This window comes from Arvicola amphibius, chromosome 11 (assembly GCF_903992535.2).
Source record: "Arvicola amphibius chromosome 11, mArvAmp1.2, whole genome shotgun sequence".
In the NCBI taxonomy this organism is placed as follows: domain Eukaryota; kingdom Metazoa; phylum Chordata; class Mammalia; order Rodentia; family Cricetidae; genus Arvicola; species Arvicola amphibius.
In genome coordinates this window covers 95439003-95459876 of record NC_052057.2, presented here as the reverse complement: position 1 = coordinate 95459876, position 20874 = coordinate 95439003, and the positions used below count along the sequence as shown (strand labels likewise).

The 20874-nt window shown below is 43.7% G+C and overlaps 1 protein-coding gene across 1 annotated transcript; it reads left to right on the top strand.

Annotated features, from left to right (window-relative positions):
- Positions 1-1033: 1033 nt before the first annotated feature.
- On the top strand, positions 1034-20465 carry LOC119826416 (valosin containing protein). Its single transcript, XM_038347722.2, has 17 exons — positions 1034-1330; positions 6612-6723; positions 6914-7086; positions 8217-8359; positions 8817-8947; positions 10619-10750; positions 12494-12596; positions 14456-14589; positions 14668-14803; positions 15485-15597; positions 16028-16192; positions 16294-16416; positions 16676-16888; positions 17073-17381; positions 17653-17808; positions 19467-19621; positions 19787-20465. The coding sequence occupies exons 1-17, from the start codon at positions 1314-1316 to the stop codon at positions 19890-19892; spliced, it is 2421 nt and encodes an 806-aa protein (XP_038203650.1). The 5' UTR covers positions 1034-1313; the 3' UTR covers positions 19893-20465.
- Positions 20466-20874: the final 409 nt, after the last annotated feature.

Genomic DNA, 20874 nt, shown 5'->3' with positions numbered 1-20874 from the left:
ATTAGTTAGGAGAGTGCAGTGCCAATAGAATGGATTAGGAACTGGGGTGCTGCTGACTCAGTACTAGGGTCTGGAGAAAGGGTGCCTAGAGCTAGTCTATCTCTGTAGCACTCGCTGGCTTCAAACTCTCAGCCCTCCTGCTCTTAGCTGTGGAGTACTGGCATCTAGGGTCAATACCACCATACCCAGTTGTTTTTGCTTTTTAAAATTTTATTTACTTAGTTTTCAGACAGAGTCTCACTATGCAGCCCTGCCTGGCTGTGACTCTTTTTTTTTTTTTTTTTAAATTAATAGATCAGGCTGATTTATAACTCAGAGATCGGCCCGCCTCTGCCTCTGAAGTGTTGAGATTAAAAGAATCTGCCACCACACTGCTTTTAAAATTTAATTTTGAGACACTGTATCGATGCTAGAAGTATAGATCTGCGCCACTACACCCGATCTGGTTTTGTTTTTCAGAAAAGGTCCTGTCTCCTGAGTTGATCTCCAACTAATAATCCTCCTGCCTCTGCTTCCCAACTGTTAGAATTACAGACCTAGCTCAACCACCACGCCCTTCGTCGGAGCCAGTGTTGTAAAGGAGCACGAAGGGTTGGTGTAGTGGAGTAAGAGGATCCCCAGCCAGGATTGGCGAGAAATGAACTATGTGGGTTACCATTACAACCCGACTAAATTAATAAGGGTTCAAGCCATTGTGTCAGGTTCTTCCTGCAGCTTATAAACTGAGGAGCCAATCAACTGGAGCCAAGTAGGAGAGGCCTCCTCGGAGGAATTAAAGGCTCTCCTTTTACCAGCTGAGCTGGCCTATTGCTTTTGCTGATTGGTCAGGAATCCCAATCCGTCGAGGAAGCGTAGTGCTGCGGCCAATTGACGTGGCGTTACTAGGCGTGTTGCAGCCTTGAGGCGGGGCCAGACCCTAAGCGAATTTTCTGATTGGTCGTGGTCCGCGGGTTGCTGGGGAGAGGCCCGGAGAGGCGGGCACGAGTCCCCAGGCAGGCGCTGATTGGTGGAGGTGAGGGCAGCTCTCCTTCCGATGATTCGGCTCTTCTCGGCTCAGTCTCAGCGAAGCGTTTGCAGCCGTCGTTTGATTAGTCGCTGCCGCTGCCCCCCTCGCGGATCCGGAGCTAGCGTCTCCCGCCCGCCTGCCGCCCTGGTGCCGCTGGGAGGAAGCGAGAAGGAGGCTGTCTGAGGGTCTGTCACTGCTGTTGATCCACCGCCTGAGTGAGTCAAGCCCGGGCCTAGCCGGTCGCCTGCCATTCTCGTAGCCGTTACCCTCAGGCCGCCACAGCCGCCGACCGGGACAGGCGCGCGCCATGGCCTCTGGAGCCGAGTAAGTGGATGCGCGCGCACGGCCGCCGGCTGCGGCGGCGCGCACCGTGGGACTCGCCGCGCTGGGTAGGCCCGGTAGGGCCGCGTCGGAGAGTCTAGGCCGGGAGGAGAGAGACGGAAGGAGAGGAAAGGGGCGAGTGAGGGCCTCGGGCCGGGCTGTGCACCCGCGCGCCCCCTAGGTCGGGCCCGCGCTGGGCCTGGGTCGGAGCCTGGACAAGATGGTGCTGTGTCATGCAGGCCCCGGTCGGCCTGCCTCGTTCCCTCGGCACGGTGGCCCCGGCCTACTTAGGCCTTAGGGTCCACGCTGCCGGCGCGGAGTTCCATGGCGCTGGGACACCGGTCAGGCGCTTCTCCGACCACTCGCGGAAGACCCTGAGCCCGCGAAGAGGAAACACTGCGAGCCGGAGGCCCCGACTGGGCCCAGTGGGCGTGGACTTGGGGCCACGTGAAGGCCCCAGGAGCCCCGGGACTCGGGAAGGCCGGGCCGAGCCACCCGGGAGAAGGAAGCCCGGGTCGGTCCTGGTAGAGCCGGACGGCCTTGCCGGAGGTTGGCATCTTTTGCACCCTGGGTAGTACGGGCCCGATAGGGAGAGGGAAGGTTGTGCTTTTCTCAAAAGTCGATTTTCACCTCGTTAGGCCTTTTGTAAATACAAGAAAGCTTTATCTATTATTATTACTATTATTATTATTTTATCTTTGTCCAGGGGGTGGCTAGAAAGGTGTTTTTCTATTTTAAGGTGCTGAAGTTAGAGTCTGAGTTGGTTTTGTTTTGTTTTTGCTTTCTGTATTACGGCTTTCAGAAGTTGCAGGTTAGAGTTGACTTAGTCTTAAATAACTCTTAAAAACATACACTTCTCTTTTCCAAGTAGCTACGATTAGAGATTGTTTGGGCCTTGGGATTTTATGGCCCCAACTTTCTCAGGAAAGCATCAAATAAAACCCAGTTACTTCAGACATTCCGTTTAGAAACTAGAGCTACCCAAGCAAAAAAGAAAAATCAGCAAGCCTAGGAAAATAATTTATACAAACCTTCTTGCTCTTTGAGGCGATTAGGTGTTTTAAGTTTCATTTCCTTGGGATGAAATATTCACTCGGTTGCTTAGTTAAAAGGACTATTAGTATTTTAAATAGCCAGGGTGGGTGGGGTGGTGCACGCCTTTAATCCCAGCACTTAAAGGCAGAAAGTTCTACCTAGGCTAGCCTAATTTACATTGAGAGTTCCCGGGCTACCTAGTCCTCGTCTCAAAAACAACAAAATATACTTTAAAAATATTCTGTAGTATTTCACCTTTGTTTTATTTATCTTTTTAAAAAAACTTTATTTAACTTTATTTCATGTACATTGGTATGATGATGTCAGATTCTCTGGAACTGGAGTTACAGACAGCTGCGAGCTGCCATGTGGGTGCTGGGAGTTGAACCCAGGTCCTCAGTTAGTGTTCTTAACCACTGAGCCATCTCACCAGCTCCCTGTTTATCTTTTTTAAAAATTAAGTTTGTTTGTTTATTTTTCAAGACGGGGTTTCTCTGTGTAGCCCTGGCTGTCCTGGAACTCACTCTGAAGACAAGGTTGGCCCAGAACTCAGAGATCAGCTTGCTTCTGCCTTCCAGGTGCTGGGATTAAACTCAGCCACGGTAGTCAAGGTTGTTTTGAATATCTGGTCTTGCTGCTGTGCCACCCTTATCCCCCAATAATGGGGTCATAGAAAAGTCACAGTATGCACTTTTATATCCAGATTTTTTTTTTAAATTAAAATTCCTGAAATCTGGCGTCATAGATGGTTTTTACCTTTAGGTCTTCTTGATGGTTCTTACCTGAACTTCTTCCAAGTTCCCTTGTGTGGTTTTGAGTTCTGAAAAGGACCTGAGTCATGCAGACAAATAGATTTCCCTAAAGAACATTTAGAGCTGCAGTTGCTCTCAGCTCTTTTCCGATGTTACCAGCTCTAAACTCCATGGGTAGATGAATTACAGGTCTTTAAGGGCATACCACTCATCTCTAGAGCCAGGGTCTGGACTCAGTCAGATTAGAGTTGCATTCTTTTTTTCCTTTCCAGACAGGGTCTCTCTGTGTGACAACCTCCCTGCCCTGGTACTCACCTTGTAGACTAGCTGGCCAATCTCAAGTGCTGGGATTAAAGGTGTTCCCCACCATGCCCCCATTCTGAAATGCAGTTTTGAGATTAAAATGCAAAGTGATAACTTGAGGAATTATCTTTAATTCAGTCCTGTAAATAAAATAAGAAGATGGGCAGCCTCTGGGCAAAGCAGTTTGGTAGAAAGCAGTTTGAGAATATGGGAAAATAGAAAATTTGGTGAATACACTTATTTTTAGCAGCATTGTGGCCACACCCTTTGAAATGAGGAGGCAAGTTAGAGCTAAGGAAACTACTCTGGAAACTAGTTTATCTGAAGTAGTGATTAAAGATGTAACATAGCTGAGTGTGGTGATGAATGCCTCTGATTTCAGTCAGGAGGATCACTGCAAGTTCAAGGTCAACCTAGTTTATATAGTCAGGGCTATATATAGCAAGGCCCTTTATAATAATAATAAAACAACAATAGTCTATAAGTGAGGGTAAGGTTATTTCCAGTGGCAGTGCTTTTTGTTTGATTTTGCTGTCTCATCTAGCTCCTAGAACAATGTGATGCTTTATAGGCACTCATTTATGATTACTACTATTGAAATAGTCTTGCTGTGCTGCTCAGGCAATTGCTGAGATAAATACAGGCATGAAGCACTATGCCTATTATTAATTTGTTGCAGAAAGTTTTTTTCCTCCCCTTCATTTGCTTTTTCCATCGTTTGACTTCTATTTTGGTTAATAAAGTTTCTCAAAACTTGGAAGAAAAGTGTTTTGGGGGTTTCATTTGTTTCTTTTTGATGAAATAGGGTTTCATTATATAGCCCCAGCCTGGAACTCTGTGGACTAAACTGGCTTCAAATGCATAGATAAATCGACATGCCTCTTCCTCCCAAGTGCTAGGATTAAAGGCTTATCCCACCATTCGTGGTTAGAGGTAACTTTTCAGAGGGAGAGTTCTAGTAGGTGGATGCTAGAAATGAGCTAGTTATGACATTTGGTACCAGTGTAATAATTTAGAAGATAAAGGCACATGCTGCCAGACCTGACAACCTAAGTTCAGTCCATTGAACCCACATGGTAGGAAGACAGAGCAACTACCATAACATATACACATTCAAGACAGATAGATATAAATGTAGAAAGAAAGGAATTAGTATCACTGTCCAGTGAATAACACTTAGAAAATTAGTGGGGAAAGGCCCATAAGGTCCCACCAGTTCCTCAGAGTTAGGGGCAGCTAATGGTTTGCATGGGTAAAGAGACACATTTCCTCAAGTAGTGTAGCCACTGACAGGTTGTTCATGTAGATTACCCCTCATCATGTTAGCTCTTTTTTTAAAAAATATTTATTTATTTATTATGTATACAATATTCTGTCTGTGTGTCTGCCTGCAGGCCAGAAGAGGGCATCAGATCTCATTTCAGATGGTTGTGAGCCACCATGTGGTTGCTGGGAATCGAACTCAGGACCTTTGGAAGAGCAGGCAATGCTCTTAACCGCTGAGCCATCTCTCCAGCCCTCATGTTAGCTCTTTTTTTTTTGTTTTTGTTTTTTTTGTTTTTATTTTTGTTTTTGTTTTTCGAGACAGGGTTTCTCTGCAGCTTTTTTAGAGCCTGTCCTGGAACTAGCTCTTGTAGACCAGGCTGGCCTCGAATTCACAGAGATCCGCCTGCCTCTGCCTCCCGAGTGCTGGGATTAAAGGCGTGCGCCACCACCGCCCGACTCATGTTAGCTCTTAATTAAAATAATTGGGCCACATATACAAAACAGAAGAAAAGGGTCAGTTGGAGAGGGCCTAGAGAGGGCAATGGGGGCTCATTAAAATACATACATGTATGAAAATGTCAATGAAACCAATCATTTGTAATTCATGTGGTAATTAACTTTAAAAAGAAACATGGTTTCCCTCCTTCCTTCCTTTCTTTCTCTTTCTTTCTTTCTTTCTTTCTTTCTTTCTTTCTTTCTTTCTTTCTTTCTTTCTTTCTCTTTCTTTCTTAGAAAAGAAAGGTGTTCCTCTGTAACTCTGGCTGTCCTGGAACTCAAGTCTATAGACCATGCTGGCCTTGAACTCAGAGATCTGCCTCCCTTGAGTGCTGGTATTAAAGGTGCCATTGCCCAGCAACAACTTAGTTTCTTTTTTTTTTTTTTATACACACAGACACACAGAGTTTTATTCAACTATAATGTCATTATAATTATGTCATTTATAGGAAAATGGATAGAACTGGAGGTCAGCATGCTAAAAGAAATAACACCCAAAAAGCTAAATGCTACATATTTTTTTCTCTCATAGGTACAACTTAGTTTCTTAATTTAAGTGAAGGATTTGAATTTTCCCATGTCTCAAAAATTCTTGATTTTTGTTTCTGGATTAACAAAAGTTATGTGCTTTTATAGATCCTCTTTCTGAAGGTTCTAGGCATTTTTTTTTTGTCCTGTTATATATTACTTTTTGTTTTATGTTGTTTTGTGCTTGGTGAACTTGTGGTACTAGGAAATGTTCTTGGATTCATGAGGTTTATTTTTTGAGGAGGATAGTGTTAAAATTGTTTTGTTGTACAGAGGCTTGCTAGGTAGAACATGGCTTCCCTAAACATTCTCTGGCTTACTTCATTCCTTTGGAAGACAAGCAATAAGAGAACTTTGTCAATGGTGACCATGCACTAGGCGCTGTGAAAGCATTTTCATTTCTTTTTTTTTAAAATATTTATTTATTTATTATGTGTACAATATTTTTTCTGTGTGCACACCTGCAGGCCAGGAGAGGGCACCAGACCCCATTACAGATGGTTGTGAGCCACCATGTGGTTGCTGGGAATTGAACTCAGGAACTTTGGAAGAGCAGGCAATGCTTTTAACCACTGAGCCATCTCTCCAGCCCCAGCATTTTCATTTCTTAGTCGTCGTCCCTCGCCCATTCCCCCGTCCCCCCCACCCACCCCCTCCTCCGTCCCCCAGACAGGGTTTCTCTGTGTAACAGTCCTAGCTGTCCTAGAACTAGCTCTGTAGACCAGGCCTGCCTCAGATCCACCTGCCTCTGCCTCCCAAGTGTTAGGATTAAAGACTTGTGCCACTACCGACCTGCTTATCTGAGCTTTTAAGCTTCATCTATCCATTCTTTCTTGCCCATGTGAATCTTAGGGATTGGTGGGGCTCAGTATCCTTTAGGTCTGATCCCATTTTCTTTCTTCTAGTTCAAAAGGCGATGATTTATCAACAGCCATTCTCAAACAGAAGAACCGACCCAATCGGTTAATTGTTGATGAAGCCATCAATGAAGATAACAGTGTGGTGTCCTTGTCCCAGGTAAATTGGGTATACAGTCCACTCTTTACTGCACTTAAGTAGAAAGATTTCCCCAGCTTTCTTTTTGTCGTTTTTCTTGCAGTGATGGATAAAGTGGGGGTTTATAGGGAATTCTAGCCTAGAGGGCTTCAGCCTACTGAAAAGCTCAGTGGCTCCAAGTCTTTAACTGTTTTTTTTTTTTTTTTCTTAGCCCAAGATGGACGAACTGCAGTTGTTCCGAGGTGACACAGTGTTGCTAAAAGGAAAGAAGAGACGGGAAGCTGTGTGCATTGTGCTTTCTGATGACACATGCTCTGATGAGAAGATTCGAATGAACAGAGTTGTTCGGAATAACCTCCGTGTTCGCCTAGGGGATGTCATCAGGTGTGTATGGGGTGGAGGGGGATGTGAGGCCATATACTACAGCATGCATTATAGACAGCAACCCTCCTCCATTAAAACCAGGACGGAATCCATGGCAGTTAAGCTACCTGGTCATGGGAAGACTCATGTTTTCAGGGTTGTCTTCAGGTTGCATTGCCTTTCTAGAGACTTCAAAAATCCACCTCCCCTGCATGGTTATTAGGACAAATTGGCATCTCCATGGCTTTCTTAATGGCTTGTGATGGTTCTGTAATGAAGTGGAAGTGTGAGTAGGAAGGTTGGTCTTCTAAAACAGTACTTCTAAAAATAAGTAAACCTAGGCTGGGCTTGGTGGTGCACACACCTTTAATCCCAGCATGTGGGACCCAGAGACAGGTAGGGCTATGAGTTCAGGCTAGTGTGGTCTACATAGTGAAACTGTCTCCAAAAAGAAAAAGGAAAGCAAAAAGATAAGTAAACCCGGGGGAAAAGAGCAGTTACAGCTAGACCTAGGGTTGCTCTTCCCAGCTAGGCACGAGGCTTCCACAATCTCCAGTTACTTGATCAGGATCAACCAAGTTTCTGAAGTTTTTTAAAACTTAAGTATCTTCTTGAGCCCACTTAGTCACTTTCTCAAGGTGTTTTGATCTTGTGATTGAGATTATTTTTTTATGTCTTTTCACTGTCATCAAGTTTCGATTTCTCTTGTCAAACCTTGCTGCCCCCCTCCCCCTTGTAAAAGTGGGATATCAATATTAATTAGAAGGCCAGACATGGTAGCATGTACCTATATTCCCAGTAATCTTGGGAGAGACAGGCGATGGTCAGTATTAACTAGAAAAGATTATCCTTGACTATTCCATATTGAAGACTCCAGTGGTAGAACTGTGCATATGTGCGGCTTCCAAGTATTTTTAATTTTGACTTAATGATGAGTGACTTCTATTACCTTTTTGTGGTTGTGACTTGTCTTAGTTCTGCTTGGCTGTTCCTTTGCCTCCGCTCCCACCCTGCTCTCCTTCTCTTCACCTAAGGCCATCCCTGCCTTTTCTCTTTCGCTTACCATCAGCTGTCTGTGCCAGGCCCTTTCGGACACCCAGTGCTTGGGCTTCAGTGTGGTTGGTAATGTGGAGTCTGCTTGTCATCCTCAGCATCCAGCCATGCCCTGATGTAAAGTATGGCAAACGAATCCATGTGCTACCCATCGATGACACGGTGGAAGGCATCACTGGCAATCTCTTTGAAGTGTACCTTAAGCCGTATTTCCTGGAAGCTTATCGACCCATCCGGAAAGGTGAGAGAAACTGAGTCTAAGAATGGCTGATACTTGAGTAAACTTTGGAACAGTTCCATGTTATTTTCATATCTACGAGTATGTATATATGTATCCTGCACACATATTTGTCTGCCCTCTCACCTCCTTCTGTGCTCCAGGATAGTAAGTAGTTCTCATGTATCTCTGAAGAATGATCTCTTTTTGTTGACTGTCAAGGTTAAAGTGTACAGCTCTGCCATTGTTGGTTGTAGTGAAAGCTTAGGCTATCTTACCGTAATTGTTAAAGGGGGCTTCTGTCACACCATTTCTGTATACTAGTCTTGAGTAGCAGAGAAATGCAATACAGATTAGAGTCTTACTGTTGCCTGGTTAGGGAAGAAGGGTATCTACTGAGTGATCATGGGTCTGGTGGAGAATTTTCACTTGATCTTGTTCTTGACACCTCTAATTTTGCTTGTATTGCTTTGTGTTATAGGAGATATTTTCCTTGTCCGGGGTGGGATGCGAGCTGTGGAGTTCAAAGTAGTAGAGACAGATCCCAGCCCTTACTGTATTGTTGCTCCAGACACAGTGATTCACTGTGAAGGAGAGCCAATCAAGCGAGAGGTGAGTTACTCCCTTATCCTAGTTTGTTTTCTGTTTGTGGTGCTGGGGAATTGAACCCATTCAAATTCCCAAATTGTGTATTTTAGGCAAGTGCTCTGCCACTGAACTGTATCCCCATCTCCCAATTTTATTACCACTCAAGTGGCATTTGTGTTGGTTATCAAGCTGAATGCTTTTGGAGATGAGATGATCTTATGAAAGTGAAAAATCACCTAAGTATTTATTGAAAGAACCCAATGTCATGGATTTGAGATGAAGTCTAGAAGATGTAAATGATTGACACTGAGTGTGGTAGTATATGACAATAATCCTAATGCTTAATAGGTGGAAGTGGGAGTATTACTGTAAGTTTGAGTCCAGCATGGTGGTCTATGATGGAAGATCCTGTCTCAAAAAATATAAACGGGGGGCTGGAGAGATGGCTCAGTGGTTAAGAGCATTGCCTACTCTTCCAAAGGTCCTGAGTTCAGTTCCCGGCAACCACATGGTGGCTCACAGCCATCTGTAATGAGGTCTGGTGCCCTCTTCTGGCCTGCAGACATACACACAGACAGAATATTGTATACATAACATATAAATAAATATTTAAAAAAATATAAACGGGCTGGAGATATGGCTTGGTGGTTAAGAACACTGGTTGCTCTTCCAGAGGTCCTAGGTTTAATTCCCAGTACCCATGTAGCTATGTTTGATCATATTATCCCTCCTTGGGTGGGTTTTTGTGTGTGTGTGTGTGTGTGTGTGTGTGTGTGTGTGTGTGTGTGTGTGTGTGTGTTTAAGACAGGGTTTCTCTGTAACAGTCCTGACTCAACTTTGTGGACCAGGTTGGCCTCACAGAGATCCCTCCTGCCTCTGCCCCCCAAATGCTGGTATTAAAGGTGTGCCCCACCACTGCTCAGCTTGTTTGTTTTTTAGACAGGGTCTCACTATGTCACTTAGACTGACCTGGAACTCACAGATCTGCCTGCCTCTGCTTCCCAAGCTGGGATTAAAAGGCATGCGCCACCATGCCTGATTCCACTGGTCCTCCCTTTTCTCTCAAAATCTCCCTACTTCATGTTTCTGTTTCTATTTATTTGTTTTTTCCCCTCTTGGTGGCCCACTGCATTTATTTAGAGTTGATTGTTGCTATGGGGGGTCATTGACCCAGCTACAGCTTATCAGTGACTCAGTGACTGTACCATAAGGAATATGATTCTGTCTCCTAGCAGCCATTAATGCCTACAGCTTGCTCCTCAGGGTTGGGTGGTGCTTTATGAACCACCCCCACTCCATTCAAAATGGGATGTTGATGGGCCCAGTCATGTATAGGTTAGCTTTAGTTTTAGGGATCCCTTATCAATAAGACTAAGGGCTGTGACAGAGGAGGTTTGGATTTTTGTTTCTGTTTTTTGTTTGTTTTGTTTTGTTTTCCTTTGACAGGGTATTCCTAAATAGGCTGTCTGGAACTCACTTTGTAGCCTGAGCTGGCCTCAAATTCAGTCTTTTCTCCCTCTGCCTTCCAAGTACTGGAGATTACAGGCGTGTGCTTAAGATGAGATTACTATAGAAGAGAATCTTCTCATACTGCATATTTTCCCATACCACATAGTGGGATGATTTAGAGAAAATGTATTTTTGCTGACAATACTATTCCTGTTTTCTTTGTTCTTTGTTTGCTTCCATTTCCAGGATGAGGAAGAGTCCTTGAATGAAGTAGGCTATGATGATATCGGTGGCTGCAGGAAGCAGCTAGCTCAGATAAAGGAGATGGTGGAACTGCCATTGAGACATCCTGCGCTCTTTAAGGCAATTGGTGTGAAGGTGAGCATCCTTAGCAGTTAGAGAAGGCTCTAAATTCATTAGAGCCATTATAAAGAACAAAATGGGTAGCGTATATTTGTGGATACATAAATATACATTACAGTTCTTCTTTCATGGATCATATTAAAATGTTAGTCATAAGTTTGCCAGTTTTGTAGCCCCATTACTCAATAAAGGAAGAAAATTGATCAAGTATTAGATTTCTGAGTTAAACATTTGAGAACCACCTACCTAGAATATAGTTTTCTGACCTTTTCTATGTAATAGAACATACCAAAAAAGAAATGACTAATTTGCCTAGTAAGCATACAAATGGTTTTGACTTCTTTGAGGGCAGTTTCAGTGTCCTGTGGATAAGGCTGCAGACAACTTCAAAGAAGAAAAGTTGCAAATGATTACTGATTATTAAAAAACAATTTGGGCTGGGCGGTGGTGATGTACACCTTAAATCAAAGCACTGGAGTGCCAGATTTCTTAGAGTTTGAGGTCAGCTGGGTCTACAGAGTGAGTTCCAGCACACAGCCAGGGCTACACAGAAAAACCCTATTTTGAAAAACAAAACAAATAAACAAATAGACATTCTAACCTGAGATTAAATCAGAGCAACAGTTCTCAACCTGTGGGTCATGACCATTGGAAAACACATATTTCTGATGGTCTTAGGTACTGAGACACCTCAGTAGCAAAATTACCATTATAAAGTATCAGTGAAAATTTATGGTAGGGCATGCCTAAGGCCATCAGAAATACGTGTTTTCTGATGGTCATGACCCACAGGTTGAGAATCCCTTTCCTAGGAGGTTGTAAATACCTGTGAAAGCCTCTAACAATGAAAAACAGACCCTGCTTTATCCAATGACCTAGATCCTGGTTTGTCAAATTGAGCCCTTGCCATAACATGTTAGTCATAACATTAAGTTGAATTTATAAATGTTACCAACTTGCTGGCATCACTTTCCCTGTCAGTAAAAGAAATGTACGATCGTTTAATCAGTGTTTATTTCCAAGGACTCATTATTTGGTTTTTGTTTGGTTGGTTGTTTTGGGTGGTAACAGGGTAGGATATTTGAGACTCTCTCTGTATCCCTGGGTACTTGTTTTTTTTTTTTTGGTTTTTCGAGACAGGGTTTCTCTGCGGCTTTGGAGCCTGTCCTGGAACTAGCTCTTGTAGACCAGGCTGGTCTCGAACTCACAGAGATCCTCCTGCCTCTGCCTCCCGAGTGCTGGGATTAAAGGCGTGCGCCACCACCGCCCAGCTCCCTGGGTACTTGTATCTTGGAATCTTGTTCTGTATCTTGGAACTCACCAGGTTAGCACTGAATTTAGATCCATTTGCCTCTGCCTCAAAACTGGGAATAAAGATGTGTGCTGCCAGTCCTTGCCCTTTGTGTTTTTGTTTGGTGTCTCCCATTGTTACCCAGTCTCACCTGAAGCATGTATTCTTTCCACCTTGCCTTCCTCACTTGTGAAAACAGGTCTTAAATGCTTGTTTGTTCTTTTTTATTGTTATTTTATACGTATGGGTGTTACTCCTGTATGAGTAACAAGCTGAGTCCTATGAGAGAGCAGCCAGTGCTCTTGACTGCTGAGCCATCTCTCCAGCCTCTGGAGGCTTTTTCTTAATAGTATCAGGGTAGAGCCCTGGCTCTCATCCCTCACTAGAGCCCTAGTCAAGCTAGTCTAGGATGGATGAAGTTGGGGGAAGGTAAGTTCCTGACCCTAACTACTCTCTACTTTCCTTAGCCTCCTAGGGGAATCTTGCTATATGGACCTCCTGGGACAGGGAAGACGCTGATTGCCCGAGCTGTGGCAAATGAAACTGGAGCCTTCTTCTTCCTGATCAATGGTAAGAATCTTGGTCTATCTTGTATCTGACTAGACCCATTTCTGAGTTGGGAAGCTCACAGACATATCCACTTGTACCCATACATTTCAGCATATTTTAAAATATTGTTTTATTTTGGGGCTGGAGAGAGGGCTCAGTAGTTAAGGCTGGTCTTCCATAGGGCCTGAGTTCAATTCCCAGCAACCACATGGTAGCTAACAAGATCTGGTGCCCTCTTCTGCCTGCAGGCAAAGCACTGCATACGTAATAAATACATCTTTAAAAAATTATTTTAACAAGTTTTTTCTGTTTTGTCTGCATATATGTGTGTATACTATGTGTGTACAATACCTGGGGAGGCCCATAAGAGAGCATCAGAACCTCTAGAACTGGAGTTAAAGCTGGTGTGAACCACCATATATATAGATGCTGGGGATTGAACCAGGATGTCTAGCAGAGTAGCTAGTGCTCTCAACTGCTGACTCAGCTCTCTAGCTTTTAGCCCTCTGTGTGTGTGGGGGGGGGGGGGGGGGGGGGAGTGTGTGGGAGTATGCATGCCCATGTGTCCAGTTCAGAGAATAATCTCATTCTTCAGATGCAGTCTACCTGGCCTAGAACTGTTGAAGTATATTAAGTTGACTAACCAGCCAGCCCCAGGAAATCCACCTACCTCTCTAGTGCTGGGTTTACAAGTGTGTGTCACCATGCCTGTTTTTCGGTTTTTTTTTTTTTTTTTTTTTTTTTTTTTTATTTTTTTTTGGTTTTTTCGAGACAGGGTTTCTCTGTGGCTTTGGAGCCTGTCCTGGAACTAGCTCTTGTAGACCAGGCTGGTCTTGAACTCACAGAGATCCGCCTGCCTCTGCCTCCCGAGTGCTGGGATTAAAGGCGTGTGCCACCACCACCCGGCCTCGGTTTTATTTTGACAGTAGGTTTTAGGGATCTAACTTGTGTATTCATTTTTCTAAGGTAGGTAGACTATTTTAGCACTTGAGCTATCGCAGTAACCTCACTAAAACATTTTCTGATAAATGAGTATATTTTGGGTGTGGGCAGTGAGGTGTCAGATGGGAGTTAAGACATGGTTTTACTGTGTCACCTGGCTGCTTTGCTTTGTAGACCAGTCTGGCCTTGAAAACCTACTGTTTATGCCTCCCGAGTGCTGGGATTCTTTTTTTTTTTTCCCTTAAGATAACCTGAAGACATCAGGGAAACAAGGTGTAATGATCAATCAAAAGGTTGTTTTGTTTTTGAGGCATAGTTTCTCTGTGTAGTCCTGGCTATCTTGCAACTCAGATTCACCTGCCTCTGTCTCCTGAATGCTGGGGTTAAAGGCATGTGCCACCCCCACCACCACCTGGATAAAATCTATTCTTATCTGAAGAGTTTTTGGGGAATATGGGCTAAAAGATCATTTGTCTGTCTTTAGAATGATACTTAGATCTTAGGGATCTAATGACAAGTAGCCTTTTACCAAAAGACATCTTTGTCATCTTCACAGTTGGAACTGTGCTATGGGAAGTGTGCGGAGTCCATTTCTAGTCTGGTCTGGTAGCTCTGGCTTGAGCTTGATAATGGGCCAAGAATGCTGTGAGAGACAGAAATGAATACATTCTTACTCAGTACCTGTATTGGGGCTAGGGAAGAAAATACAAAACAGTTTCTTTCGAGATTGTTTTTTGTTGTCTCTAAAAAACAACTATTTTATTAATTTATTGTGTTTGTATGAACATGTACACATGAGGACAACTTGGGGGTATTAGTTCCTTCTTTCTACCACGTGGGGTCCAGGATTAAACTCTGGTTATCAGGCTTTGTAACAAGCACCTTGACCCATTAAGCCACCTCATTGGCCCTTTCTTGTCTATTCTGTGTCTTTTCAGGTCCTGAGATCATGAGCAAATTGGCTGGCGAGTCTGAGAGCAACCTCCGTAAAGCCTTTGAGGAAGCAGAAAAGAATGCACCTGCTATCATCTTCATTGATGAGCTTGATGCCATTGCGCCCAAAAGAGAGAAAGTAGGAACTTACCTAGGGGGATGGTGGGGACTTGGAAGGTCCTGACTCAGTTTCTAACCAGACATACTGTTTTCACAGACTCACGGGGAAGTGGAGCGCCGTATCGTGTCTCAGTTGTTGACCCTTATGGATGGCCTAAAGCAGAGAGCACATGTGATAGTTATGGCAGCAACCAATAGACCCAATAGCATTGACCCAGCCCTACGGCGGTTTGGTAAAGAACACAAATTCTTTCCAGCTTGTTCTTTTTGTCTGTTTGGTTTTTAAGACAGGGTTTCTCTGTGTAGCCCTGACTGTCCTGAAATTCTCTGTAGATTGGGCTGGCCTTGAACTCAGAGATCCACCTGCCTCTGCCTCCTAAGTGCTGGGATTAAAGGTGTGCGCCCCCACTGCCCAAACCAACTTGTTCTTACTCGTTGCTATACTATAGCTCTGCTGGCTTGATTTCCTTATCTCACTGTCTTTTATCCAGGCTGGTTAAGTCCTCAGTTTCTTTGCCATGGCAGGGACTATTGTCTTTTTTTCCATTCTATATTCCCACTAGAACGGTGGTTCTCAACCTTCCTATTGCTGTTACCCTTTAATACAGTTACTTATGTTGTAATGAGCCTCCCGACCATTAAATTATTTTGTTGCTACTTTCATAACTAATTTTGCTACTGTTAAGAATTGTAAATATCTGATATAGGACCACTGTGAAAGGCCCTCTGACCCAAAGGGGCTATGACCCACAGGTTGAGAACCATTGCTCTAGAGTAACCACTTATCTTGGTTTACCTAAAGGTTTTGCAGGTTGCAAGGCATTAATTTTAACTCTAAATAATTAGAGAGTTCTGGAGTGACTTGTCTATGATCAGCAGTTATTCCTGTTTTACATCTCTGTATTGTCCCACAGGTCGCTTTGACAGAGAGGTAGATATTGGAATCCCTGATGCTACAGGACGCTTGGAAATTCTTCAGATTCATACCAAGAACATGAAACTGGCAGATGATGTGGACTTGGAACAGGTAGAGTGGTGATGATGGATGGCCAAGATTTAGGGTAGCTCTGTTTTTAGGAAGTTGCAAGGGACTACAAACATAACCTAGTATGAAAGGATTCATATCAGTAATCCTAGGACTCAGGAAGGGTTGAGGCAGGAGGATCTTGAGTTTGAGGCCAGTGTAGGCTACACAGCAATTCAGAGTTGGATGGAGATTATTTTGGTTTCAGGGCAGGAATACATTTTTAGTTGTTGGAGCAGCTTTATTTCCACCTCTCAAATCCAGGCTTGAGTATTTAACATCTCTGCCAATAAATGGTCTAGTGTGTATCTCTTCAAGAATACAGGAGGAATCAGAGATAGGAATCATGGGATGAAGTTAGGATTCTGTTTCTGACTTCTTAAGGAAGCTGGGTCTTAAAGATAGGTCGTCAGTAGATCTTCTCTCTCTGCAGGTAGCCAATGAGACTCATGGCCATGTGGGTGCTGATTTGGCAGCCCTATGTTCAGAGGCTGCTCTACAGGCCATCCGAAAAAAAATGGACCTCATTGACCTTGAGGATGAGACCATTGATGCTGAGGTCATGAATTCCTTGGCAGTTACTATGGATGACTTCCGGGTAAGGACCACATCCCCAAATTAGGAACACAAAAATGTATTCTGTTGTATGCAAAGCTTCCCTCCCCATCTCATTCCCACTTTTTCAAACACCCTTTTTAGTGGGCCTTGAGTCAAAGCAACCCATCAGCACTTCGGGAAACTGTGGTAGAGGTGCCACAAGTAACCTGGGAAGACATTGGAGGCCTGGAGGATGTCAAACGGGAGCTTCAGGAGCTGGTTCAGGTAGGCTAATTTGCCCTAGGGTAAGTTGGTCATTGCCTCGGTATGTAGTAGTTGGCCTTTTAAGCCTCAGACTCAAAAATCATGAGTACAACCCAGAAGCCTGCTGTTAGCCAGTTTTAGATAGTAAGGAGCATATCTTCAAAAAACTTGCATCATAGACCATAGCATGTACCATGAAGTAGATGATAGGCTTATGATTAATAACAATTTTATTTAAAATATGGAGGTTAACTAAATTATCTTTTTTTTTTTTTCCCAGTATCCTGTGGAGCATCCAGACAAATTCCTCAAATTTGGCATGACTCCTTCCAAAGGTGTTCTTTTCTATGGACCTCCTGGCTGTGGGAAGACCTTGCTGGCCAAAGCCATTGCTAATGAGTGCCAGGCTAACTTCATCTCCATCAAGGGTCCTGAGCTGCTGACCATGTGGTTTGGGGAATCTGAGGCCAATGTCAGGGAAATTTTTGACAAGGTGAGCTATCAGAGGTTGGCTAATGTTCATATGTTTGGGGGAAAGGTAGGTAAGAGGCTATTTCTCCAGAGTCAAAACCATTTTTTTACTGGCAGCCCAGTTGGGGCATTGGTGATTATTTTGTTTTCTTTTGAAGTCTGAGAAATCTAGTTAATATTTGAGTTGATCTCTTTCTCTTTCACAGGCACGGCAAGCTGCCCCCTGTGTACTCTTCTTTGACGAGTTAGATTCAATTGCCAAAGCTCGTGGTGGTAATATTGGAGATGGTGGTGGAGCTGCTGACCGAGTCATCAATCAGATCCTGACAGAAATGGATGGCATGTCCACAAAAAAGAATGTGTTTATCATTGGAGCTACCAACCGGCCTGACATCATTGATCCTGCTATCCTAAGACCTGGCCGTCTTGATCAGCTCATCTATATCCCACTTCCTGATGAGAAGTCCCGTGTTGCCATCCTAAAAGCTAACCTGCGCAAGTCCCCAGTTGCCAAGGCAAGTGCAAAGTTGTCATTTGTAGGGACTTTTTTTCTGTGAAGCTAATACAGAATGTTTTTTGATTCCTTAATAAAGATGCCTTTGGAGATCTCTGGGTTAGCTAAAGGAAACATGAAAGTTTTGTGACTAATAGGATAATTTAAGAAATAAAGAATAAAATGGGGTGACAGAGGCAGGAGCAGATGTGTTTAAAGTGGATGGCCCAAAGAGCCATGTGCCCCCATGGCAGGAAGGCACAATGCTAAAGTAGCTCTTTTGCTTCCTTTAGGATGTGGATTTGGAGTTCCTGGCTAAGATGACTAACGGCTTTTCTGGAGCTGATCTGACAGAGATTTGCCAACGTGCTTGTAAACTGGCCATTCGTGAATCTATTGAGAGTGAGATTAGGCGAGAACGAGAGAGGCAGACAAATCCATCAGCTATGGTGAGTCAGCTCTTTGTCCAAATGTGCCAGTCTAGGGGCCATTCTCCATGAGTTGAGAGCAGAAGGTATTAGGAAGGGTCCCTTGACTGAGGTGTTAAGATGGGTATCTAAGAAAACGAGTACTAAACAGCTAAGCTGGGTGTGGTCCATGCCTATTCCACTGTGTATACCTATTCCATCTCTCTGTAGTGAATACAGGAAGATGAGAAGCACAGGACCAAACAAGTCACATGAGACTGTACAAAAAAGGAAGTGAACCCATGTAGAAAGAGATGGGTTGACTATGTGTTCAGTTTAAACTTGATGCCTAGAGGGAAATGAAAGTACAATTGTGCAGCAGATAAACCAGGTTTTATTTTTATTTTTCAATTTTATGTGCATTGGTGTTTTATCTACTTGTATGTGTGAGGGTGTCAGGTTTTCTGGAACTAGAGTTGCAAACAGTTGTGAGCTGCCATATGGGTACTGGGAATTGAACCTGGGTCCTCTGGAAGAGCAGCCAGTGCTCTTAACAAACTGCTGAGACATCTCCCCAACCTGGAAAAGATTTTTTAAACTTAAGAGTCTGGACTTTTCCATTCTGGTGGGGAAGGGAATCCATGTACTCCCAAAATGAAAAATGTAAATTATGTATTTATAAGAATGTAAAACACAGAGAAACCCTGTCTCGAAAACCAAAACCAAACAAACAAACAAAAAAAGAATGTAAAAATTAGCTGGGCAGTAGTGGCGCACGCCTTTTAATCCCAGTACTCAGGAGGCAGATCTCTTGAGTTCGAGGCCAGTCTGGTCTACAAGAGCTAGTTCCAGGATAGCTAGGACTGTAACACAAGAAAAACTCTGTCTTGAAAAACCTTTAGGGGAAAAAAAAAGTGGTTCCACTCTGTTTGGAATTCACTCTGAATGAATAAGAAACGAGCAAGTGGCTTTCTTTGCCTTTTAGAGAGAGCCTTTGCAATATAACTGTTAAAGCGTTTCTTAAAGAAATAAAGCAATTGATGCTGGGAATTAGTCTCATAAATCATAGCAATTGGAGTTAATTCTCAATAGAAGAATAGGGGTTAAGCTGGGATTTGAATAAAGGAGTAAGAGGGCAAATAACTTCTAGAAAGGTTGTAGGAATCAGGATGTATGAAGACAGAATTTCCAGGCCAGCCTAGGCCTGGTCTCAAAAATACAAAGCAACTATTAAGTGTATAGTTGTTAACTGGAAATGAAGCTTCTAGGTAAAACAGTGTACAATATAGTATGTGTTGAATATTGAAGATCTATTGACACTCTGATTCTAAATTTGAGGTTTAAGGTGCTATAGTCTCTAAGTACTAATTTCCTTGTGTCTCACACATCTGTCTAAGTTAACTGCTAGAACAGTTAGGATACAAAAAGTTCGCTTAGGACACTTCAGTCAGTATCTTTTTTCTTTCTTAAGCCCCTGGCAACCTCTGATAAGAATTCTTTCTGTATAGTTTTCCCATTTCTAGGATGCACTGGTACATTTTTAAACAGAACAGTGTCTATCTTTAGGAAATTTGGCCTGGCACCTGATTAAGGTTGGATAGTCAAAGATCCATAAACTATACAATAATGGGAGGATAAGGACCAGGGATGGAGTGCAAACTGGGTCCTAACTAGCATAGCTGTGCTTACCAACTTTATAGGAAGTAGAAGAGGATGATCCAGTGCCTGAGATCCGCAGAGATCACTTTGAAGAAGCCATGCGCTTTGCCCGTCGTTCTGTCAGTGATAATGACATTCGGAAGTATGAAATGTTTGCCCAGACACTTCAGCAAAGTCGAGGTTTCGGCAGCTTCAGGTAATCTTGTTGGTGGCAATGGGCAGTTCCTAAGTTGCTTGGGGGACTTGGACTTGTAGAAACAGTGGTGGGGACTCATAAGGAGGCTAGAGCAGTAGTTATAAAAACCTTGCACAGGCCCTATCCATATCTCTTTTTTTTTTGGCTTTTTTCTTGTATATACAGATTCCCTTCAGGGAACCAGGGTGGAGCTGGCCCTAGCCAGGGCAGTGGAGGTGGCACAGGTGGCAGTGTGTACACAGAAGACAATGATGATGACCTGTATGGCTAAGTGGTGTGCCAGCATGCAGCGAGCTGGCCTAGCTGGACCTTGTTCCCTGGGGGTGGGGGCACTTGCCCGAGAGGGACCATGGGTGTACCCATGGCCTGTTCCATTCCTCAGTCTGAACAGTTCAGCTCCAGTCAGACTCTGGACAGGGGTTTTCTGTTGAAAAAATTACAAAAGCGATAAAATAAAAGTGATTTTCATTTGGGAGGTGAAGAGTGAATTACCAGCAAGGAATTGGGCCTTGGGCCTACACCATATTTCTGTTGCAGAGTGGGGTGGTGCAGGCAACCTGTGGGGTGTAAACCAAGGCACTACCCTCACCATTACCACAATAAAGCATCTGTACTTTTCTCAATGCTGCCCAAGCCCTCCCTTACCCCTAGCCAACCTGGGTAGGTGGATGAGGGGCCACAGTTTGCTGGGTGTTTATATAGAAAGTAGGTTGATTTTATTTTACATGCTTTTGAGTTACTGTTGGAAGACTAATCATAAGCAGTTTCTAAACCAAAAAAAAATTAAAAATTAAAAAAAAAATGACATGTTGTAAAAGGACAATAAATGTTGGGTCAAAATGGAGCCTGAGTCCTGGCCACTGTGCCTCTTCTTTTCCTGGAAGTTTGCATCCTACTGACATACTCAGGGGTCCAAAAAAGTTTACACTTTTAAAAAACATACCTGCTTTTGTGTAAGTGTGGTTACTTGCAAGTAGTTTAGAGGACACTATTGGGTATCAGTCCTTACCTTCTACCTTTTTTGAGACTAAGAAGTCTCTTTGCTGTTCTTTACATCTGGCTTGGGAATTTTTGGGGGGGGGGGATTCGCTTCTCTCTACAGTGTAAGAGCCGTGGCTGTCCTGGAACTCACTTTGTAGACCGGGCTGGCCTCACAGAGATCTGCCTGCCTCTGCATCCCAAGTGCTGGGATTAGAGGTGTGCGCCACCACTGGCACAGGTTCTTTTTTCTCTCCTTCCCATCATGCTGCCTT